Source organism: Octodon degus, unplaced genomic scaffold (genome assembly GCF_000260255.1).
Source record: "Octodon degus isolate 3935 unplaced genomic scaffold, OctDeg1.0 scaffold00011, whole genome shotgun sequence".
Classification (NCBI taxonomy): Eukaryota; Metazoa; Chordata; class Mammalia; order Rodentia; family Octodontidae; genus Octodon; species Octodon degus.
In genome coordinates, this window is record NW_004524587.1 from 26,737,832 (window position 1) to 26,762,179 (window position 24,348).

General features: G+C 51.0%; 1 protein-coding gene across 6 annotated transcripts in view; it reads right to left on the reverse strand.

Annotated features, from left to right (window-relative positions):
• Nlrc5 (NLR family CARD domain containing 5) overlaps positions 1-24,348 on the reverse strand; it is a 73,125-nt gene that overhangs the window by 25,627 nt on the left and 23,150 nt on the right. For 5 of the 6 annotated variants that reach the window (XM_023709361.1, XM_023709363.1, XM_023709358.1 and 2 more), the window contains 19 exons: positions 21,962-23,612; positions 20,940-21,023; positions 20,712-20,795; positions 20,095-20,178; positions 19,892-19,981; positions 18,981-19,040; positions 17,542-17,607; positions 17,023-17,106; positions 14,762-14,845; positions 13,762-13,851; positions 11,412-11,480; positions 10,664-10,723; positions 9,924-10,016; positions 9,312-9,395; positions 7,925-8,014; positions 7,218-7,262; positions 6,230-6,319; positions 5,546-5,629; positions 268-351 (listed from right to left, as the gene is read on the reverse strand). In XM_023709361.1, the coding sequence (XP_023565129.1) occupies positions 268-351; positions 5,546-5,629; positions 6,230-6,319; positions 7,218-7,262; positions 7,925-8,014; positions 9,312-9,395; positions 9,924-10,016; positions 10,664-10,723; positions 11,412-11,480; positions 13,762-13,851; positions 14,762-14,845; positions 17,023-17,106; positions 17,542-17,607; positions 18,981-19,040; positions 19,892-19,981; positions 20,095-20,178; positions 20,712-20,795; positions 20,940-21,023; positions 21,962-23,612 (3,076 nt within the window). The remainder of the gene's footprint in view (positions 1-267; positions 352-5,545; positions 5,630-6,229; positions 6,320-7,217; positions 7,263-7,924; positions 8,015-9,311; positions 9,396-9,923; positions 10,017-10,663; positions 10,724-11,411; positions 11,481-13,761; positions 13,852-14,761; positions 14,846-17,022; positions 17,107-17,541; positions 17,608-18,980; positions 19,041-19,891; positions 19,982-20,094; positions 20,179-20,711; positions 20,796-20,939; positions 21,024-21,961; positions 23,613-24,348) is intronic. The other variant, XM_023709362.1, reaches the window with a different exon arrangement.

The following is a 24,348-nucleotide window of genomic DNA, read 5'->3' on the forward strand; positions in this document are numbered from 1 at the left end:
TTTTGAGCAGCTGGCTTATGTGAGGCCCAACCGCAGAGAAGGGCTAGGAGATGTTGATCCCATTGGTCAGCTGAGGAAACCGAGACCCAGAGGGGACAAGTAACTGTCTCTGGGGTTGACAAAATACTAGGAGAGAGCTGGAAGCAGACTGAGGTCCCTGTTTATGCCAGACAAGATGATGGGCGTCCAGAAGAAAGGGAGGGAAGAGGAAAGAGGCTTAGCAGGGCAAGGGCCTCAGAGGCAGGGCCTGGATGCATGCAGTCTTACTGCAGCAGGCTTAGCTGGGGCATCCGGGGCAAGCAGTGCAGCAGGGTCTCCAGGCTCTGGTCACTCAGGGCCTTGCAGGACAATCTGTGAAAGAAAACAGCTACATGAATGGGGCTGTTTCTGCAATCTTCCAGAAAAACAGGGAGGAGAGCCTCACAGCCAGAGACTTCAGGAGATGGGACCAAGCCAGTGTTGCCTGAAACACTCCCTCCCAGCCCCGGGTCTTTGCATTAGCTGAACCAGGAGAAGACTGGGTTCAGCTAAATGAAATCATTTTGTGTGCTGTGGGATGTCTCTGAGACTTGAATACACTGCTACAGGTGATAAATTTCAAGGGGTTCTAGTAGACTTTCCCCCAACTAAATGGATGAGCAGAATTATTGATGGAGATTAGTGCTCTATGGAACTCATCCATTAAGAAAAGAAGCTATGGGCCGGCCAAATAGCTCAGCAGGTTAAAGTGCCTGCAAGCAGGCGCAGGGGCCAGGGTTCAATACTGGGGCCTGCTGTGCCAGCCCCACCCCCTGGGGGTGCACTAAGACAGCAAATTGAGACTGGGTGTGGTGGTGGGTGCCTGAAACCCCAGCTTTTGGGAGGCTGTAAACAGGCAGATCACTACAAGTCTGATCTAGTAGTGAGACCCTGAACACTCTGTAGACTCTTCCCTAAAAATACAAAAAGAAAAAGAAAAGAAGTCAGGCATGATGGTATGAGCCTGTAATTCCAGCCCTTTGGGGGATTGAGACAGGAGACTTGCAAGTTTGAACACAATCTAGGCAACTTACTGACCTAGAGAGATCCTATTTCAAAAATAAAATAAAATAAATTATAATTTAAAAGGGGCTAGGGTGTGACTCAGTTTGAAGGCCCTGGGTTCAATACCTAACAATAAAATGCCTCTTTCATGCAGAGAGGTGACCTGGTGAAGCACAGACTCAATATGGGAGGGATGTGGCCATCACAGCCAACCCACAAGTTCTTCCCTCATTGGATAATTCAATAGAACCCTGGAGACAGAGGCAAACTGGACACCTGCTCTCTCTGAGTACCTGGGTCTCTGCTCTCTCTGAGTACCTGGGATTTATACACAGCCACCATACTGGGAGTCAGGGGGTCCTTCTTGCCCCCAGAGCCTGGGGGTGGTCTCCTCCTGCCTTTGCTGCCCTCTGCTGCCCTTCTTTCCTGTCACCTTGCCCCCTGTAGTCTACCCCTTTCCCCATAGTGTGTGGCTTCCAGCACCCCACCATCTATCTGCATTGGTTGGTTGGGGAAGGAGAGGTGCAGGATCCCAGGCTTGATTTGCAGGAGGCTAGAGTGGGAGGCACAGCCTGTGGTTCGCAGCAGGGATCTGTGGTGGCAGCTCTGCCCAGCTGCAGGTTCAGCTCTGTCCTTCTAGTCTCCAAGCTGGGGTGAGGACCTCAGACATAGCCAGACCTGTGCTCTTCAGCAAGGATGGTCTTTCTGTAACACCTCACAGAGCATGGGCTCCCCACTCAACCCCAAATACACAGTGCTGTGGACTCTGGGTAAAAAGAGTGTTTCCACACTTAAAAAAAAAAAAAAAAAAAAAAAGGAAACTTTACCCATTACATCATCCCACACAGTGCACCAAGAAGAGCTGAGGTGAAGTGGAGCTGTGGTGGCTGACCTGAGCCACCTCCCTGGCCTCCCTGGCAAACTGCCAGGGGCTGGTGAGCCAAGAGCAGCACTTCAGCATCAAGTAGCTTGCAGCTTATTGATAACAATGAGTGGGCACAGCACTTGACAGTTGACAGGATGCTTTCATAGTCATTACCCCACTTCTCCTAACCACAGCCGAGCCCCACAAGGGCTCAGACCACCAGCTCTGCCTGCAGGCTTTCCATACCAAGCCCCCACTGCCAGAGGTGAGCTATGCTCACCAGCATCCTGTCACCCTTGTGCTCCTCGGCCTGGCCCAGTGCATGAGATACAGTAGCTTCCTAATGGTAGGAAGGGCTCTTGGAGCATTGCTGTGGGGCTGCTGGGAGCAGCCTGAATGCCCGGCGGGGGACCAGGGGCAGGCACCCACCCACACTGTGCACAAGTGTATCCTCTGTAAAACACACACAAGACAGTCAGAGACAATTAAATATTGATGGGATACTTGATAATTTTAAGGAATCATTGTTAATATTTTAGGTCTGCTAATAATTTTGTGGTTATATTAAAAATACAGAGCACTACAGCAATTAACCACTAAGAAGAATATATGCAGTGTATTATTTGTTGAAAAGTTAAAAAAAATACAGAGCACTTATTGCTATGCATCCTGAAATATTTACAGACAATATTATAAGGTATCTGGGAATTGCTTCAAGATAACTAGAGTAGCCAGGCACAGTGGTACAAGCTTGAAATCCAAGCACTCGCACAGGCTGAGGCAGGAGGATTGCAAGGTCAAGCCCAGCCTGGACAATTAAGCGATTTAATGACTCTGTCTCAAAAATTTTAAAAAAAGGATGCAGATGCAGCTCAGTATGAAGGCACTGGATTCAACTGTTAACACTAAAAATAATAAACTATATAAAAAGCCCTCACAGTGTGTGTGTATGTGTGTGTGTGTGCATATGCGCACATGTGTGCACCTATGTATGCGTGTATGTGTTGGGGTTATGGGGCAATAACCTTTTTTTCTTTTTTTTTTTTAAATTTTATTTATTTATTTGTGTGTGTGTGTGTGTGTGTGTGTGGCCAGCTCAGCCCACCAGGGGGAGGGGCTGGCTGGCATGTGGTGCTGGGGGATTGAACCGTGGTCCTGTGCTTTGCTAAGCTTGTTCTAAGTAGGTGCTTTAGACCACTGAGCCATCTCACCAGCCCCGGCAATAACCTTTGAGGCAGGCTGAGGACACCCAAGTGTTCTTTATACTATTCTCACTACTTTCATATATGCGTAGGTCTTCATAATAAAAGTGCTGTTTAAAAAACAAAATAAAATAAAATAAAAGTCCTGTTTAAATGAAAAAGTAACTTTACAGTGGGGAATCTCAGCTCAGCCTTGGCAGGAGATCAAGGTCACTGTCCGGGAACAGTCCAAAAAATCTGGGCTGTGAGGGGCCCTTGGCCTTTGCAGTGTTGTTCTCCAAACTATAACCCACTTTATTTTTTTAATTAATTAATTAATTTATTTAGCGTGCAGGATTTCACTATGCAGCTTCGACTCATAGTGATCCTCCTGTCTTCTGCTTCCCTAGTGCTGGGATTACAGGTGTGCACCACCACACCTGGACTGCATTGCCAGCTCAGTGCACCCGAGGGCAGGGCCTGAGTGGCATGCAGTGCCAGAGATCTAACCCTGGCCTCTGCGTTTGCCTAAGCAGGTGCTTAGTCTGCTGAGCTATCTCACCGGCCCTTATAACCCACTTTAACCCAGAGAAAAACACCAGACAAACCCTAACCAGGAGACAGCTTGCAAAGCATCTGACCAGGGCTCCTTGAAATCATGAAGGACATGAAAAGCAAAGAATGGGAAGCCACCAGAGGAGAGTAAGGAACATGTGACCTTACTGCAGTGTGGGGTCACAGGTGGAACTGCGGATTGGAGACAGAACAGGCATTAGTGCAGAGGGTGGAAGAGGTGAAGTTAGTCACATATCGAGGTTGGCTTCTTCCTTGTGGCAAATGCAACGTAAGACGTTGACAAAACGGGAAAGTGTTTCCAGTTCTTCTCAACAAAACTACTAAGGTAGCTTGAAAAAAAAAGAATCAGAGCTGGGTGCAGTACATGCCTATAATACCAGCTACCTGGGAGGCTGAGGCAGAAGGGTTTAAAGTTTGAGGTCAGCTTGAGCAACTTCATGAGACTCATAAAAAAGAAAAAATTGGGTCCATATAGCTTGATCTTCAGGGAAAGCATGTTCTACAGTCCTGAGAAAAATCTAAAGATCAGAGAGATCTTGCATGGTTAGATCCTCAGTCTATTAAACAATGGGAAACCCCCACCTCCCAGCCACGCATGTCCAAACATGGAGAAAAGTATAGGCAGGACACCGGGGCTAGCACCAATTGTCTTGTTGGTCAGGGTGGAAAGGCATTTGAGATGGAGCCAGAAAACAAGGAGCAACACTGTTGCCAAATGGAAAAACACACTTGGTATGACATGAGTGAAAGTGTGAACTGCAAGTAAATGTTAAGCGTCCTTAATTTGAAAATCAAGATCTTGTTGAGCACTGGCATGACACTAGAAGGGAAAAATTCCTGACTGCATGTGAGGGACTGCCAGTGGGTTAAGTGACCTTCAGGGGGGTGTGCATGTGTTGTATACAGAACATAAGTGAATTTTGGGCTTTTGTTTTGTCTATCTATCTATCTATCTATCTATCTATCTATCTATCTATCTATCATCTATCTATTCATTTTTGGAGACAAGGTCTCGCTATGCAGCCCAGGATGGTCTCAAACTCACAGTGATCCTCCTGTCTCAGCCTATCAAGAGCTGGGATTACAGGTATGCACCACTGCGCCTGGGTTTCATGATTAGACTTGGGCCCCCTCTCCAGCATGTCTTATTATGTATGTGTAAATATCCTAAAAGCTGAAGAAATCCCTTATCCAAAGCATTTTGTGGTTCTGTGCATTTTAGATAAGGGATGATCAACCCGATGGAGAATACAATGTGCTAGTGGGCAAGAAGGTCACCCAGACAAGACAATGCTAGTTAGGCAGGGGAAAGGGGTCTTTTGCAAGAGGTGGGCTTTGGCTTGGAGTTCTTTATTTTAGGGCAATTTTTGCAATAAAAGTACAAAAGTGACAAGCAAAGGGAAATGACTCTCCACTTTGGGAGAATTGAGGACCAGGGAGTTAAAGTTATTCACCCAGAGTCACCTGGCTTATGGGTGGCTGAGCCAAGACCCTTGATTGTGAATGTAGTCTTTGGCCATGGCCCAGGTCTTTAGGGTATGTGGGGGCTGGGAAGGGGGAGGCCCCAGGGAGAGGGAACCCCAGGGAAGTGCCTACAAAAACACCAAGCTCTGGGCACAGAGGCAGCCTAAGCATGCCCACATGTGGACAGATGGGTGCTCAGGGGCAAGTGTTGGTAAGTTAAAGGTTGGGACAGGGAGGACCAGTGGAGGGCCATGGTGCCTGGGGGGGTTGCTACTGGGAGATACCCACTCTCCTAATAGGCCCAGGGACTCCCACAGGTAGGGCTAACAGAGTCTGGTGGGAAGGGGCAAAGACAGACTCTTGAGGCTTTTAACCCGGAAGTCTCCCCAGGAACCTGGGACAGATGGTGTTCTTTGGGCTGTGCCTTGTCACTTACTGGACTTCTAGTGGCCCCGGCCATTCCTCCAGAGCTGTGCAGAGGCGGATGAGGCTTGGTGGCCCCAGCTGACACTCCTGGAGGCTGAGATGGTATGGGGAAGGCAGGGGATCAGAGAGGGCTCCTTCCAGCGGTCAGCACACCATCCCCTGCCTCCCACACCCTGCGGGGCACTCTCTCCCTCCTCTCTCTGCCCTATAGCACTGCTGAACATGACTGTTCTCTGGGAGGACTTCATGACCCAGCCATAGTCTTGCAGCCCCTCCCTGCAGAGTTGGGGAACCTCCTAATTCCCAGGCTGTGCTCCCGCAAAAGCAGCCTGCCTTTCTCTTATACCCCAACTTTCCTTCTTCTTGACTGTATATTTGGAGATAGGAGCTATCTGCTTTCTAGAAAGTGGTGTCCCGAAGCAGAGGCAGACCAGACAGGAACAGCTGGGCTACCCTGTGTGCTGCAGATAAACATGGACTCTGTTTAGGGGGAAAACAGCGCCTGGGCCCATCAGGCAGCCTCAAACCCTAGCCCTGTCCCTCGTACTCACCCCTTTCCTTTCTTTTCACTTTTATCAAACTCTCTCTTTTCCCTTTGTCCCAATCCCTATCCCTAGTGTCCCAGACTCTGCCCCATTTCCTGACCCCTTGTCCCCACAGTGGTTATCCCTAAAGAAGAAGTGAGAGAAAATACCAGAAGCTCCTGCGGAGGCAGTGCTGATGGAATCCCAAAAACTGAGCTCCCACTGGGAGTCCTGGCAAAGACCCACCAGCCAGCTTGGCCCTAGAAGTGGAGAGACCATGCCAGAAGGCAAGTTCAAGGCATTTGCGTTGGATCCCATGCTCGGTAGTCAGGCCTGGAATCTAGGCACTAGATGCAAGTTCAGCCCACCATTGTACAGGTGGGGAAACTGAGGCCAAAGACAGGAAGCCAGCAGCTTACACATGTCCAGGATGGCAGCACCTGGCTAGATCAGGTGAGTCAGACCAGAGCCCTTCCACCCATTCTACCAACATAGCATTCATGACCCCTGCCTCCCAGTACCTCAAGGGCATCATGATTCTAAGGGACCCCCAGAAACAGAGACCCCAGCCTGAGCAGTAAGGCCACCTGGCCTTGGGCCACCCCTGACTTTAGACAGCCCAGCTGTGTCACTGGGCCCTCGCTCTGCCCCCCTCCCCAACCTTCCCAGGTGAGACCAGGACATCTGTGCCCACTAGGGGGCAGACGGGAGCAACTGCAAGAGCCTCACACCGTTCATTGTTTACCGTGAAAATGTGAAACTTTGTTTCTCTCTCTGGAGAGCACCAACAGTTGGCTGGCTCTCAAGCGTGATTCTCATAGTGCAAAAGGGCAGCGATCCGCATCAAACAGCGTGGGCAGAAGTCACCGCAGAGCAGACACCTAACTGCTCTCCCACTTCCACCCACATAGCAGCAGGTGCTCGCACAAGCTCTGCAGGGGCCAGCTACCCCCACGCCTCCATGCGCACCGCTGTACTCCAGGACAGATTTAAGCCCCTGGTTACTACTTACGTGGTGTGTGTATGGGGGGCGGGGGGCAGGGCAGCTGCGGATGCACGATTAATTCCAGTGTGCCAGAACCCCTAAATGTTTTACTCTTGGGCCTAGTGGACCATAGCAAGAAGAGATGCCCCCTTCCCAGAACACCCTCTCCTCACCTGCCTGTCTTGTCACCTCTCAGCAGGATGTGCTGGCTCTCAAAGCTGGAAGCAAAGAGGAAGCAGCTATCTGAGAAAGGACAGGCCTGGCCAGGTCATGAGGGCTGGGAAGTGGCCTGCTTGTTAGTGACTCGTATAATCAGTCATTAAGCGCTCTACATCTATCAAAGCGTATCTGCAGTGCAGCACCACTGTTAACTCACTGCCTTCTCCCACCACAACTACAAGGGAAAAAATTATGCTTAGATCCATTTTAGAGACATCAATACCAAGGCACAACAAGCTCAAGGACTTGCTGTCCAAAGCTGCCACAACTGGGAAGGAGTGAAGCCTGGTCCATTTACCATGGCATCTCCACTCTTGGGGACCCTCAGGGATTGTCCCCAAGAGGAGGCAGGCCATGGAGGTGCCTCATGTGGGGCTGCTGGGCTGGCTGGTGTCTGCCCTCCAGGCTCATCAGCTCCAGCAATCATACAATTAGGGCAGGTCCCTGGGTCCCCAAGGGAGTTGACAGACTCTGTCTGTAGTGAAGTGGAAACATTTGAGTGTCTCTGAGGCCTTCATGTAGTCACTCATTCAGTGGGCAACTGTACCTGGTGATGTCCAGAGTTCTAAGGGATGATACATGGTAACATGGCAAAGGAGAGCCCCAAGAGGGTTTGATGGCCTGTGGCATGAGGGGTACGGTTGGACAGAGGTGCACTCACCTGACTTCCAGATGGCAAACCCACTGCAGGGTGGACAGGCACTGGGTCAAACAGAACACGGCATCCAGAGATAAGTCATTCTCACTGAGGCTGGAGATCACAGGGGTGACACTGATGGAGGCACCCAGCACCCAGGCACATGTTGTGTCAGAGCACTAGGCAGGTGGGACTGTCCCTGATTCACAAGTTGGGACCACTGAGCTCCAGGTAGTCGGAGGGCAGCCTCCCAACTTCACAGTGGAACCAGGAAACAGGCTAGACACAGGTTGGGTTGGCTCAAGGTGACTGGCCACATTGGTGACAGAGCCCAGTGGTTCCCTTGGTCTGTCTCCCCACCTGATAAAGGAGGTAGTCCCAGTGCAAAATGGAAACATGAGCCTCTGTTTGAAAGCCAGCAAAGCAGCCAGCACCTGCATGCTCAGAAGGCCACATGGGGGTGGGGGAGCCTGTAAACTCAATCTGCATGGCTGTCCCTCCCAGTCAAGTGCAGGCCCCAAGCAGGGTAAGAGGTGACACCCTCTCCTCATCTGCTTCCTGGGGACACTGAGCAGGAAGAACCTGAGGATGCAGCACTTATTCCACAAGCAGTGACCACACCTATAGCTATCCCTTAGACAGATCCTAGGTTTAGAGAGGCAACAACTTGCCCAAGGTCACATGGTAAATAAGGTAGTAGAGCTGGCCTGAAATCTAGGACCTCTCACCTCTTACCATAGTTCCTCATGCTTTGGCCGAAAAAAAAAACCTTGGGAGGAGAAGGAAGCTGCAGGAGCCAAGAATACCTGGGATCTTTTAGGGCTCAGGAACCCTGGTCTGCTGCTGGCAAGGTCTGGGGTGCCTGAGCTCCTTCCATGGCCTCCCTCCCATGCTGAACAACTCCCTACTCTTCCCCAGGTGCGCAGGACCCTCGGCAGCCTTGCACACCTGCCTGGGTATCCTCTACCCTTAAAGCCTCCCTGAGACTCCAACCCAAGGCCCATCAAACAATCCTGCCTGGATCCTGAAAGCCAGAAGGCCACCAATCACCTACTACGTCCCCAGGCTTCCACAGTGCTTCCCATAATGCCCTACGCTCCCCTAACACGGGCCAGATTGCTCAACTGTGGAAGCCTTGCAGAGAGAGACGCAGCCTGAGCAGTGAAAGCTGAAGCGGGACCACCGAGCCACGAGGCCGGAGGCCGTGAGCTGTGGCTTGTTCTAATCTGAGCAGGCAGCTGCTGCCCTTGATGGAGCTGTCACCTGCCTCAGTCAAGAGAGTGGGCCCAGGGATGAGCAGGTATCTTTTCATGGCCTCTGTAGTGTAACCCAGGGAGGACAAGGGGACGGAAAGTACTCCCTCTCATCCTGCAGAAGGCAGCCCCGGGGGCTTTGCCAGGTGGCTACTCACTTCAAGGACTGCAGGGGCCCCAGCCCTGGGAGCAGCTGGGTCAGCAGCGCGGCCCCTTCATCCCTTAGAGCGTTGCCCGAGAAGCTGAAATGGAGAGGGAAGGTCAGCAGAGGCCAAGTGGGCTCAGCAGCAGCGTGGTTGCAGTTCCTTTGCCCTGGCCCTCCTGGTTTCTCCTGAGGCCAGGACACAGCCTGGGCCACCCAAACAGGTCTTGGCCTGTCCCACACAGGTGGCTGGAAGCCCTCTGGGCTCCTGTGCAAAATTCATGGATTCTCAGGGGACCAGTGTGGGCTTCAGAGGGTGGAGACATATATTTGATGAGAGAATCATTCACGATTCTCTGACTTCAGGAAAGAAAGAACCCCTGAGCTAATTTCTAAAAATCAAATAGAATTCTAGCACTCTGGTAGGTTGAGGGAGTAGGATTGAAAGTTTGAGCCCAGCCTGGTTAACTTAGTCAGACCTTTTTTCAAAATAAAAAAGGGCTGAGGATATAGCTCAGCATGAAGGCCCTGGATTCAATCTCCACAAAAATACCAAAGAACCCCAAAGTGAAACATGGAGGAACTTTGATCAACCCTACATGCTGCCTTCCACAGTGTAGACACTCACTCGAGGTGACCAAGGCGGGAGAGGTGGCAGTTTCCTTCCAGAGCTTTACAGAGCTTCTCTAGGTGCTTGGCCTGGAAGCCGCAATGTGTCAGCCTGCAGAAAGGCAGATCCACGGCTCAGCACCACCTGCTCACTGCACAGAGGTGACAGTCACCTGTCACCCCAGACCTAATGAGCTGGGCTTCCAGGGAAAGAGGGACCTTGGAATGTCTGACATTCAGACAGACAGACAGACAGACAGACAGACAGACAGACAGACAGACAGACAGACAGACAAAGAGGGGTCAAAGTACACATCTATAAGATGCCACATACAGGCAGAGAGAGTCAGAGACAAGAGGCAGGAAGCCAGACAAGAAGAGTAAGGGTAACAGAGAGAAAATCTATGAAAGACATGAGGAATGTGACAGAGCTAGAGAGACAATGAGAAGAGGGGAGGATTGAGGGTGGGAAGCCTGTAGGGACCAGGCTGAGCCTCGGTGAGGCCCCAGGTGAGAACAGCAGGGTTACCCTCCTCTATTTCAGTGTCCCCTCCACCCTACTGCTGCTGTGGCTTGGGGAGCCAAGGGAAGGTGACCAGAGGGGCTGACCTACCTGGGGTGAGCTACACGGAAAGGAGCACACAGCTCCTAGACATGGCAGGTCATGGTGACCCTAAGGAACATATGGACTTGGGACTTGAGGCTTGGGGACAAGCAAGGGAGGAAGCCAGAAGCCCACATGCCAGGCCAGCATGGTACCTGATCCCTCGGGGTGGCTCAGAGGCTGTCAAGGATGTGAGGTTGTCGAGAAAAGCAGGCCTGCAGGGACACATACGAAGGCCCTCCGGCAGGTGTCTTAGCCACTGTCCCCAAAGTCCATCCCCAGATCGCCTGCCACCAGGCAACCACTCCTCAGCCTGGAGTCAGTGCAATCTTGGTTTCCACTTGGCCTGGTGTGTGATGGGACAAGTCACCCCACCCCACAGTAGGAGTAATACGCACGTGAATTGTCTTATTTCAGTGTTTGGTGCACACACACAGAAAATGCTCCGTTATCCTTGGCTTCTGTTACCATTAATTTCATCACCACCATGGACATCAGGTGGTCAACCCCACCCCCAGCCAGACCTTCGAAGTCCAGACCCCACAGAGGCGATTTGGGAGGACATCAAGGAGCAAAGACCTGCATCTCTGCCCAAGTGCTGGGCTGGGACAATCCAGGAGGTGATTCTGGGGGAGGCAAACACCCCCTAAAGTATCCAAAAGTTCTGACCAACAGCAGGGCTCCAGCCTAGGAAATCTTCCCAGTTAGACTGCAGGCCTCCGTCTCCCCAGTATCATTCCCTGGCAATCCCAGCCCCACCCCAGCATGTCATCTGTGGGACACTCTGCTCACTTCCTACCCAATCAGGAATTCATCAAGTTCTCCAAGTCAGCCTCACTGTCCAACTGTGAGGTCAGGGAGGAGACTCGAGCCAGGGAAGTTCAGGAGGATGGGGGACACTACCTTTCCTGGGTCCCCTGCTGCTCCTCTGTCTCCTGGGCAAACGTGAAGACCACTGTTTTCTGCAATAGGCTGTGGAGAGAAGAGAAGTTCCAAGCAGGTTACTGTCCCTGCTGCTCTGTGCCCTGGTTTGGTCCTGGGGCTGAGGGACTCCTCGGAAGCCAACCCCTGTCCCCAGCCTTCCAGCTGGCTACTTCCTCTGATTTTCTTCTGATTTCCTCTGAGGTTTCAAGAGCTGAGGTCTTTTGGCCACAGATTTCATAAATGCATCTATTGCCGTAATAGCTCTCGATTTGAGGCAAGTCTGTGGAAAGCAGATTAACTACTGCCTTTTCCCTGGTTTGGGCCTCAGAAGGAGACCCTTCTGCCTCTGCCACCAGTCTTCTCTTGGGCTTCCAGCCCTCTGTGCTTGGGGTACTGGCCTTCATGTAGCTGGAGTATGATGTGGGGTTGAAAAAATATGATAAATGTTTAAAATTTTTTGAAAAATTATTACAATGAGAGATATTGCCATGAATCCCCCTGAAGTTATTCTCCTTTACTTCAAACACACATATCGCATCACTCTTGCCAGTTTCTGAAGTGGTTCCAGCAGTCCTCTTACGGGAGCATTTTCAGTTGTGATGTTGTGGCTGCTTTGCTGTTCTGAACAATTCAGAATGATTATACGGCCATTTTTGACTTTGGGGAAGAGCCAGAGTGCCCTGGTGTCAGGTCTGCTGACGCAGGTGGACGACGACATGGTGTAATGCTTTCGCAAGTCTGCTTTTCCACCGGCCAGTTGCGGCAGGTGAGTTCTGTATGTATATGTTCACTCCTCCCAGGGACATTCATGAAGGAAGACTTCCAGAATGTGGCAAGAATGATGGGGTGAGTATGTGGGAAACAGGAGGAGTACTATGTGGAGAATTCAGGGCAATGTCTTCCATTGTCATACTTTTAAAAATGTAAATGGTTAGAATAGATATATAGCTACATTGTCTTAATTCAAGGAATAAAGAGATTTGTTCTAACAGTGTTTGTAAATAGGATATCGTGTCTGCATCTTGTGCAACAAATAACCACTAGGAAGGCTGTATGCAATGCGTTAATTATTGGAACTGTCCTACCAATTTGATTTGAAACTGTCTCATTGCTATTTATTTCTCAATAAAATTATGAGAAAAAATAAATAAAAATGTAAACATTCATCATGGAGCTTGATAGGCCCACATAGATTGATCTTAACCTTTTGGAGTGGCCTCTGCAAATCTCTAGCTTTTTAACACTACTCTTTTTCTTTAAAAATGGCACTTGACAGATTCTCTTTTAAATTTTTCTTTTACAGCTCTCAAGAAATAGGAAGTTAGGGCGGCAAGTTATAATTATTAATAATTGATCATTGTTGAAGGGAACAGATCTTACAGTTCCATCTATCTCTGAGTATGTCTGAAAATGTTTACTATACAGTTATCCAAACTTTTCTGTTTAGTTAACATACCATAGTGAACCTTTCACATTAAAAGTGTATGTAGGTTGTCATCTTTTTATGGTTCCATGGTTACTTTTCTCTGAAAGAAACTTAGCTTATTTAGCTAATCTCCTACTGTCAAATGCACACAGTATTTGCATTTTCTTTCCTGTTGTAACCAGCCCGGTGAGCGGCCCTGTGGCTATACGTGCTCACACCATCACAATGGCTTGGGTAGGTTAAGTTCCTAGAAATGAATGGTGTGTCATGAGAGTCTTTTCTGAATCTTCATGTAAAGTGAACTGACGTCTCTAATCTACCTCACTTTCAAGGCCAGTTTCTCCTCCTCTGAGGTGTGTAAAGCAGGCTCCTCCTCTAAGTAGGGGCCTTCCCACACAAGGGGCACTGTGCAGACATCCATTCACACTCGTCCCCAGCTCCTCATACTAGACAGTGAGACTCAGAAATAAAGTCGGGCTCCACCCTAGGCAGGGCCTCTTGGTCACCCATGCATGTGTTGTTGCTTTCAGGGGAAACCAGTAAGCAGCCAGGGGAAGCTGAGTGGAGCTAGTCCCCAGCATGGCCCCAGGGAGCTCTGGCAGACCAAGGATACTACAAAGTTTGTCCCAGCACAGGCAGAGCTGGAGGCTTGAACCTTCTGCTCGGCGGCAGCAGCTCCTGGGTGTAACCCATCAAGCGTCTGGCTCCTGCCAGTCCCAGGAGTTCTCCTGAGGAGCCGGTGCTCATAATAGGATGGGGACTAGGCAGGGTGCCAGTAATATTTTCTAGAGGTGTGTCCCTAAGGCCTGGGGCCAGAAAGCACTTCTGGGACTTTGGAGGGGATGGAGCGAGAGCCCGGGGCTCTAGGTTGGGGTAGGAATCATTGGGTCCCCAAGCACCCACCTGATGTGCAGCTCTGTCAGGCTCCTGCACGTGTTCATAGCCCTTAGCACGTGGGGCACCCCATCTGCAGAGAGCTCGTTGTTGCTGAGGCTGGGGGGAGGGGAGAGGGGTCATCAGTAGGCTCCTGTCCTTCCTCCAGGCTCAACAGCTTCCTGGCTGACACTCCTGCGACTCCCAGAGACTCCTGGACCAGGTGGCTGAGCTAAGAGGCACATGATCCCTCCCCCAATCAAGTTCTCCTGTGTGAGCTGTAAGAACAGACTGAGCCCCACCCTGCACACCCGAGCCTCAGTTTACTGTAAAATAACCACCATCTTTTGAGCACTGATGGATTAGCCTGCATATTACAGACTTTGTACATATGTAGCCCATGTAATCCCATTTTACAAATGAAGAAACTGAGGCTGCAAGACATTCCATTCCATTTTCAGACCCATAAAGCTAAGTGACAGAGACGAAGCCAAGACTCTAAATTTGCACAACCTCAGTGCTCCCCTAAGTCCAACCCAAATGTGATCCTAACAGCCCAACACACCCCATCCAAACACCACCCAGGCCTCCCCTCCCCAAAGAACCACAACATACCCGGCAGTCCAACACCCCTCATTTCCATCTTGGCACCCCAACATCTACTCTTTCACCCCCAAACAGTACCCCCACCTAACATACCACTTCCTGTTTCAATGTGTGACTCTAACACCCCCACCCATGCACCCCACACCTCAATTCTGCCCAATGTATCACCCCCACTCCCACTTCAGGGATGAACTGTGACAGGCCATGATGTGAATCCCCACATGTGAGGGACACAGAGCTGGGACTGTGAGAAGTGCGGGGCAGAGGCAAGGCATGGTCAAGTCAACTCTGGGATCTAGAGAATGGAGGGCGGTCAGTGGGTAGGTATAACCACCACTGATGGTGGGCATGGGAACCAGGGCTAGCAGGGACCAGGGGCTCCCTGGGGCCCTCTGAGTCACCCAGAGATGAGGGAACAACTCACTCCAGCTTCCCAGTGATGTGCAGATGAGACGCAGCCTCCGCCAGGAGTCGACAGCCTTCATCTTCCAGCTGGTTCCCTGAGAGGCTGAGACAGAAGGGTCTGCTGTCCTGTGCTGTGGGGACAGGGTCTCCCCCAGCCCCCCACACACTCATAGCCCTAACTTCACTCACAGCATCACTCCCATAATGAATGTTCATGTTACTAAAGGCAACAGCTGCGTGTGACATAGCCAGCACAGCCTAGGGCTCTGCTAGAGAACCTGTAGCACATGAGCCCCAGCTAGCTCGCAGAGCCCTCTCTGTGGTGACGCCATGAGTTGTATGAGCTGTTTCTCCTAAACTAAAACCTCAGTGTTCGGGTTCAACTGCAGTGTTGGGACTCTGATGAATAAATGTGTTCAGGATTGCAGTTACAGCATGCAGCCTTCTGAAGGTTCCCTCTCATTGGCCTGGGGGCTTCTGCAACTGTGACCACATTTCAGCCTCACAGCAATCCTAGGATGCAGGAGTTATTATTATTATCCCCATCTTACTGATCCGTCCACGGAGGCATAGAATGGTAAAGGCGCTTGCTCAGAGGTGAGCCTGGATTTGAACCCAGGTAGCCTAAATTCAGTAATACTTCACCCTTGACTATTCCTTTATGCTACAACCTACACAATGGTGACTTGCGATAAACTCCATGACTACAGAGACAGCTGACCCAGTGTGGGGGTCAGAAAAGACTGTCTTGACATTTGTGTTGTTTTCTAGAAAAACCAGGTAAGGGGTAGAGGAGGCATGGGAAGGAGTTTTTCTGAAAATAGGAACAGCATGTTCAAGGGCCCTGTGGCAGAGCACATAGGAGCACCCAAAACAGACCTGATGTGTCTGTACTGGAGGTAGAGTGGGGGTGTCAGGGTAAGATGTAGACTGATGAGGGGTGTAGGCAGGGTTCTGGACCAAACAAGACTGTAGGATCTGAACTTTATCTTGAGAAGGGAGAACTTTATCATGTAGGTAGCAGAAATGCAGTTCTGGCTGCCAGGTGGAGGTGGTGGAGAGAAGTCAGTGAGAAAGCTGGTGGGAACCCAGGTGGGAGATGAGGGCAGCTGGGACTGGGAGGAGGGTGAAGAGGCTGAACAGAGGAGATGGTTCTGGGAGCTATTTAAGTCCACTCAGGATGGGCTAGTTGTGGGGAGGGCCAGGGAGCAGGGAGATGTCTGTTTGACCAGGTGGAGTGGTGGTCACTGCTTCAGGTGAGAGCACAGGGGAGGGACAGCCTTGGTGGTGGCACTGATGTGGGCAGGAATATTTGATGCCTTCTAATTCTGTCCTGGTTCTCCCAAAGGCTCAAGGGCAAGAACCAAGAACTGATCACCGGGGCAGCCTGCACCCTTCCACCTCACTCCAGGGCAATAGTGTTTTGTCGCTCCACCTCCATGCCCTGGGGAAGATTGCCTAAGACTGTCCCAGCGGCTGCCTCTGGAGACACAGCAGGACTGTAGCAGAGATGGCCCCTCCACCCCAGCCAGGATATGTCAGTTTCTTAATTTCCTGGGTGATAGTTCCTGCTCCAGTCCTAGTTGCTCTTGTCTCCTAGAAACAGCTGGTCACTGTGATGCATATTGTAAGACCCATCCCCAATTGACAAGCCATTGTGCCTCTGTATTTCTGGCTTGCTTATCCCATATAAGCCTTAGACCATCAGAGATCAGAGCCTGATATTTTACAAATGATCCCAATCAGTGCCCCTCGATGTAAATAAATCTGCCTCCAAAACCTGGGAGTTGCTTGGTGTTTCTGCTTGCCATTGCAGGACCTTCCCCAGTCCCCGGCTCCTGGTCTCCTTGGCCCTGCCCAGGACTGGAGCAGGGGTAGTGAGGCTCTTCTCTGCAGACCCCAGGGACAAGGGTGGCAGTAGTTTGCAGAATGCAGCTGCAGGCTAGGCTCTCTAGGCCAGCCCCCTGGCCTGGACTCTTCTCGTCAGTTTCACCCTGAACAAATTTACTTTTCTGTGGTTTTACTTCCTTCTGTCTATAACTATGAATAGTAACAGTGTTTACCTCATGAAATGAGAAGGCTAAACGTGATATGCACACAAGCCCCTCGCAGAACACCAGCACAAGACAAATGCTAAATACAGTTACCTGGAGCCCCATTTCCTGCATGGTGCAGCACCCCCTTACCTCCCCAAAACTGAGGCCCAGTTCTGCTGACCCCCACCCCTTGAGGTCCCACCCCCACCCCAGCTTCTGCCCCAGGGCTTCCCCAGTCACTCACTCCACTTCCTCCAGCGGGGGGCCTTTGCGGAGCAGGCCTATGAGGTCCTCTGCATTGTGGACCCTGAGCTGACATTTCTGGAGCCTGGAGGAGGGGTGGAGGCAGAGAGTCTCAGCTGTGCCATGTGATCTTTAGCTCTGAGTGCTGGAGGACATGTGGACTTACAGGTCTGGGGACTGTAGGTGTCTTAGTAGCTGAGCCATCCTGGGCAAGGCACCAACCTACCAGAGACTCAGTTTCCCTTTTTGTCATATGGGAATAATAAATGTATTCCACAAGGCCTCCAGAAATCTCATTATGAGGTAATGGGTACGGAGCACCAAGGCTGTGAGAGCCCACTCAGCAGTAGCTGCAGCTGGTATGACACATTCCTGAGTCAAGTCAGGTGACTTATCCATGTCCTTCTTTACCCCATGCCTGCCCTTTCCTTCATCCTCCTTGACCCTGCTATACTTATCTTGGGAAAGAGCCTCCCCTTCATCACCTGTTTCCTTAAGGTAGGGGACCCCACTGCAGTACCTGAGGACCAGAGTTCTGTTCTTGGTCTCCTTCCTCTGGCTGTCTTTCTCTGGTAGGTCTGGAGCTCTGACAAGAATAAAAAAAAACGGCCTGGGCTCAGGTGCCAGGTCTGATGGACCAGGCCTTTCTCTGGACCTCTGGGGGCTGAAGGTCCCTGCTGCACACCCACAGTGAGGGAGTCACAGGGATGGTTGCTTCAAGATGCTCAAGGTGTGATTCAGCAATGCAGCAGGAGCAGAAGGTTTGAGATCAAGGGGAACCTCTACTCAAACTCTGGCTTTGACACATGTAGCTCTGTGGCCTTGGGTGAGTCATTTTACCCACTGGAGCCTCCACTTCCTCTTTCACAAGATGGGTCACAATTGCTACCACATAGAGTTCCTGAAGGGCTGAATGCAGCAAGCCATGTTCAAACACCAGCAGATGCTCAAGGGGGAAGCTTATAAAGAGAAACTATCAGTGTCTGTGATATGGTGGCTTCTGAGGGAGAGGAACTAGAGGTAGGAATTGCATGCAGGTAGGTACTGGTGGTTGGAGGGGGCAGCTGGGCTCAGGGAAGCCAAGATTCAGGGAGCCAGGTGCCACAGATCCCAGGCTGCTGCTGTTTGCCAGAGCTTCCTGATATGAAGGAAGAGTTCTGCACCTGTGCTGCTGCCACGGGAGCCCACACCACTCATGATCACTGAGACCCTGAAGCATGTGGCAAATGCCCCCATAAACATTTTGTGTTATTTAATTTCACTTAACTTATATTTATTTTATTTTTTTCTAGTACCGGGATTAAACTTAAGGCACTGCACTGACATAGAGTGTCATCTATCTGTGCAGTGGCAGCCAGGGTGGAGCATGGGGAATGCATAAGGAGTGTTCTTTCAGGGGGACAGCAGCTTCCCTTTCTTCACCCATTCAGGAAGAGCCAAGTGGAAATCCACACAGAGCTGGAACAGCTTGCATTTAAGTGCTGTTCACATGCTACCAGTGTGTGAAACACTTCCAACATATTTGCTTATGTAATTCTCACAACAACCCTAAGATGCAGATACCATCACTGCCCACTGCTTTTTCCTGTAAGAGTTTACCCAGAGTTTCTTCACTCAGTGATATCAGGCTAACAGTGGCTTCCTGTTCTGCCTAAAGGTCTAGCTTACTCTGTGACTTTGAGTATTTCCCTATGCAAAGGGGCTAGATGTGGTCAGAATATCCTAGAGGAAATTAAAATTCTGTAATCCCAGCATTCAGGAGGCTACATAGTGAGTTTGAAGCCAGCCTGGACTACATAGCAAGACCCTCCCCCACCAAAAAAGTTCATCCTCAGATCTGTTCAGTCATTTATTCCCCAGCATGACAGAGCAGGAAGAATCCACAGTTCAGCTCTTCCTGGCCATGCTTCCCCCAACTCTCTGAAGCAGGTCACCTCCCACACCTCCTCAGCTTCTTACCTTTGTAGATCTGCAGCCATCTCTGTGGATGGGGAAAGAAGGAAGATGAGTTCCGCCTTCCTAAAGGGTCAGACACCAAGGCATGAAAGCCCAGAACATCACCGCCACCTGCATATCCTTACCTGTACCCAAGTTTGAGGGAAAGCGAATTTTATAATTGGCAGAGAAACATAAGAGGGCTGGCAAAAGTTTTCCAACTCAGGCACATAAAAGTCACTTGTTGAATTCTTCCAAAGTGTTTTTTAAAAGTCAGGAAAGTAATTTCTTACAAGCAATAAAAAAACAGTAACGCTATGAGTTTAAAATTAGGAGTTGTAAAGTAGGTGGGAGGCAAGTGTCTGCAATCCCAGCACTTTGGGAGGCTGAGACAGGAAGGTAGCAAGTTTGAGCCCAGCCTGGGAAATTCAAAGAAACGTGTTCTCAAAATAAAAACTAAATTAGGGGTTGAGGAGTTGTAATTGTTTAAGGATTAAGGAGCAGGATGCCTAACCTATCCCGCGATTCAAATATGTAATGCAGCTTCAGCACCACGGAGAGCGACACACAGGGACTCATTCTTTTAGTTTTGTTTCCTGGATTAGATTTCCACATTCTAATCTTGTATTAGTCCATTTACCCACTCATCCACTCATCCATCCATCCATCCATTCATCCATCCATCCATCCATCCATCCTTCCATCCATCCATCCATTCATCTATCCATCCACTCATCCATCCACTCACTCATCCATCCATCCACCCACCCATCACCAGGCACTAGGTCTGTGTTAGGCTCTGGAGCTACGGTTTTGAGTAAAACAGACCTGCACATGCACACATAGATCTTTCAGACTTCAGTCTTCCTCCTTTTCCCACTCTATCTTTCCTTTTTTCCAAAACCTTGAAGGCCAACATCCCCTATTCTACTCACTTGACCTGCAGGGTCCTGACAGTAGGGCATGTGACTGCCATCTTCACCAAGAGGAACAGGGTCGATATGGAGAAGTTGCTGTGGCTCAGGCTGTACAGTTATAGCAAAAGTGTCAGAAGTGAATCGCTGGTCAATGGTTTGCAAAAGAGGAGTGACTCAGGCCAAGACATCAGCTGGGCTGATGCGGGTGGAAGGCTACTTACTCAAGCTTCTGGAGCTGAGGAAGGCTGGGCAGTACCTTCACAATGCTCAGCACCTCCTGATCCTTGAGCTGGTTGTCCTGCAAACTGTAGTAAATGGAGACTCAATCCTTTAGCCCTGGGAATGGACTCCCTGGATTCCCCAACTGGCAGGTGACAACCATGGCCATCTTCATACCAGAGACACAAAGCAAGGACCCAGGAATAGTGGGTGACATGTTCCCTGGGATGCAACAAGCACAGCTATGAGTGAACTTCAATCCCCCTGGGGAGAGTTTCTGCCTGGTGGTCCAAGGGATCTAGTTGTGCAGGTCATATCAAGTAGAGTGAGGCTTGGTACCCTGCTCCTCAGGATCGTGGGGAGTGTGGTTGAGGCTCAAGCCTGTCAGGGTCTCTTAAAATGGCTCAAGATATCAGATGACAGAAGCCCTGGTCTGGGCCCTTTGGGATGCTTGTGCTTGAGTTGCTACTACATTCTCTGGGTCTTGTTGAAAATTGCGGTTCAGATCTTGATGGAATAGGCAGAACCCAAACTACCTGAGTTGTGTGAACCCAGGATGGACCTGGGAGTGTGAATGACCCCTTTTCCCAGAGATTGAGCCCTTCTGGACACTGCTCACCTGACCTCCTCCAGCTGAGGGCAGAGGGGCAAAGCCTGCATCAGGTGGCTGATGCCTCGGGCAGTGATCTTGCTTCTTGCTAGCCTACAGGTACACAAAGATGGTGGGGAGGAATGGGGGTGGGGCAGGGGTAGGTCAGGAATCTGTCCTGTGTAGGACAGAGGGGAGGAAGGAGAGTGTCAGGCATCCTCAGCAGAAGATTCTTCTTGATTCCAAGCCCTGGCTCACCCCAGCTTCTTCAGGCTCCCCATGTTCGGCAAGCTCCTGGAGAGGACTTCTGCAAAGGTGTCCCCACACTTCCTGCTCTTAAAGCTGCATGAGAAGAAGCAAAGTGGCCAAGGATAAATGTTGGGCAAGGCTTAGAGGCTATCACCACCCACTCTTCTACCAGATGAGGCTTAATCTAGTAGCAGTTATTGTTGTCACTGTAGTTGTAGCCTTAACAACTACAGATTACAGCAGAGACAATTTTACCCAAAGAATTCATCTTTTGCTTTATTCATGGAAATAGAAGTTGGCTAATAGCATGGTTTCCCAGCCAGAGACATCATTGCCAACCTCTCTTGCAGCTCAAAGTGTCCATGTGACTATGTGCTCACCAATGCCACTCCGAGGGATGTGTCCTAGTTTGAAGCCTGCCATTTAACAGAGTGGATGTGCCTCCCTCCAAACCAGAGCACAGGTTACAGTAACCCAGTTTTGACCACACAGATAAGATACCCAATGAGTGATAGAGTGACAAAAGTAGGGGCCCTGACCACATGGACCTACACCATGCCACCAACTTGGACTTAGCTTTGACTTTTCCATGAGAGAAATCCAACTTTGGGGGAACTAATGCTTCTGCCTGAGGAAGCTGCTCTGACTGTAGCCTTGCCTTTTCTCTAGTTAGTGCAAACACCAAGCCTTGGCTCTGTACCTTATCCTGTCTCATCCTCAAAGTGACTCATTTTAGCAGCTGAGGTTGTGTAACCTGCCCAAAGTCAGACAGCTTCTAGCAGCACAGCTGGCATCAGAAGAGATTCATGATCAATAAAAGAGGCCACAAAACTACAGAAGGCACATGCAGGAGGAGGATCCAGGTGGCTTCTGACAGTCCTGTTGAAGTATGGCACAGTCTCACTGTGTCCCAAGGTAAGTGACACACAGGGCTGCTCTGTTCTGATATTTTTTATCTAAATTCAGGCTCTGCTCTCCCAAAAGCCCAGTTCCTTCCCTGGTCCTCTCTGTCCTATGAGGCTCTTACTCACCTAAGAACCTCCACCTGCCCACAGCCTGCCAGAGCCTCAGGGCAGTGGGGCTCCAGCGGGCAGCCCTCAAATTCCAGGTGGATGGGACTGGTCCTGTGTTCCAGAACACTGGTCAAGGTGGTCATGTCTGCATAGTTCAGTGGGAAATTGTGGAAGGACAGTTGGTAAGGGAGGCTCTGGGCAGTGAGGCTGGCCAGCTCAGGATCCTGAGTCTCAGCCACACAGCGACACAGCTCTATCACCTTTGGGCCCCTGACTTTGCGGGCGGCCAACTTCTTCAACAGCTGTACAACAGCAGCTTGCCTGGTGCCCACCCATGTCTCATCCTGTTGGGCCACCTGGCTGAGGAAAAGACGGCAGCTGTGGGATGCCAGTCCTGCCAGGAAGGTGGGAAGGTAGTCCTCGAGGCTCAGTCTAGCTTCGGTCCGAAGCACCCAGTGGGACCTGAGGATGACATGGCGGGCAAGTGTGTTCTTGTCCACTGTGGGGCTGGTCATCAGGTACAGAGCAGCAAAAAACTCCTGCAGGCTGAAGTGGGCAAAGGCATAGCCTTTTTCCTGGTGCCCAGGGCTTGTGCGGATGCAGAAGGAGGTCAGCAGGTTGTGAGTAGCCCCAAAGGCCATCAGGGGAGGGGAGATGTCTCTGTCATAGAAGATGACCTTCCTACTCTCCAGGCCACTCAGGGCCACCTTTCCAAGGCCTACCAGGGATGTGGCAGGAAGAGGGCTGCAGGTAAGAAGCATCTGTATGTACAGTTGGGTCACAGTGGGCAGAAGGGAGGCTGCGGACTGGTCTGGGAGGCGTGTGGAGAGCAGATGGTGCAGGCAGAGGCAAACAAGTTTGCACAGCGCTGGCACCACACACATGCTCCAGAGATGTCTATTTGCCAGCAATTCTGTGAGGGCCATCTCCTGAGGTGGCTGGTCACTGAAGTAGTGGTTCACATACTCCTCCACCTTCAGCTGGTCAAAGCCCCATATGTGGACCATGGCTGCCTCTGTGGGCAGGTAGGCGGGCAGCTTTCCAGGTCGAGAGGTGGCCATCACCCAGCAGCCCGGCAGGAGGGTCCCACGGCAGAGGCTGGAGAAGAGGGTGAGGACAGGGCCAGAACCATTGGACCCCACAGTCTCCATGCTGGCACTGGGGTGGAGGGCCTCGTCTAGCCCATCAAATATCAGCAGAACTTGGCTGGCGTTTTCCTCCAGGTACTGGAAGACGGCCTCAGGGCCTGACTCTGGCTTCAAGTGCAGATCAAAAAGGAGCTCAGGCAATGTCAGCAGATGTGTGATCAAGTTGAGCTGGCGGAATTCAAAAAAAAACAGGGCCTGGACGTGGTCCAGATGCCCGCCAGCCCACCTGTGGCAGAGCCGCCGGGCCAGTGTGGTCTTACCCATGCCTGTCTTCCCCAGAAGAACTGTCACCCGTGAGCTCTTGGGGGTCTTGAAGTTGAAAAGGTCCTGGAGGCTCACATCACTGCCATCTTCTGTCTTGGGGTCCCCCATCATGGCCCCCTCCTGAGTGTCTAAGGGCACTGTGGCCCTGTTCCATTGCAGGATTGGGGGAACATAGACCTTCCTTGGCCCAGGGAATCCATCATCATAGTGCTTGAGGGCAGAGGTCCTCAGGAGCTGCAGGTACCTCTGGGCCAACTCTGCAGAGGTACAAGGAGATAACGTGAAAGCAGGAGCACCCAGGCCTCCACTTGTGTCTCCTGCTGTGTGTGCATAGGGCTCTGGGAAGGGTGGGTTCCACAGCAGCACAGATTCTGGCAGCTGTGGGACAGGGGCGTGGGAGTCACGGCTCTATCTGCTCTACGATAGTGTTAGTGAGGTAAAGCTTCTAGTCAGGTAGGGATGAGGAGGGGACTTCTTGGGTAGCCTCTTGTGAGAACAACCTATGCCCCTTCTGAGGGGTCCAGCTCTGGGCTGCCTCAGAACAAACACAATAAGCTGTGGGCCTGGGCCTTGGCTGACCTGGGCCTGCCATGCCACGTGGTATCCTCTTCATTTCTAGGTCAGGGTGAGGTTTCAGGGGCCCAGGCAAGGATGGGAGCTACTCTCAGAGACCCGGGGGCTGAGGTAGTGATGGTTTGGCATAACATGAATCCTCTGCCTATGCCCTAGTGGCCTGCATGTGGGTGTGTATTTCCAGACGTTGGGGCAAGGACAATGACCATCTAGATAACAGTGCAGGACCAGAAAAGTTCCTTCTCCTCTTCTCTCCCTGGCCTGGCCAGCTCCCAGTGGCCACCTTCTTCCCGGGGCCCCCAGGATTTCTGCCCCAAGTGGTTCTCTAGGCATTTTCATAGCTCCATATCCAGGATCCCTGAGGTCCTGTCATTCATCCCTGGAGGCTCCTGCAGCCCTGAGGGAAGGTGTCCCTGGAAG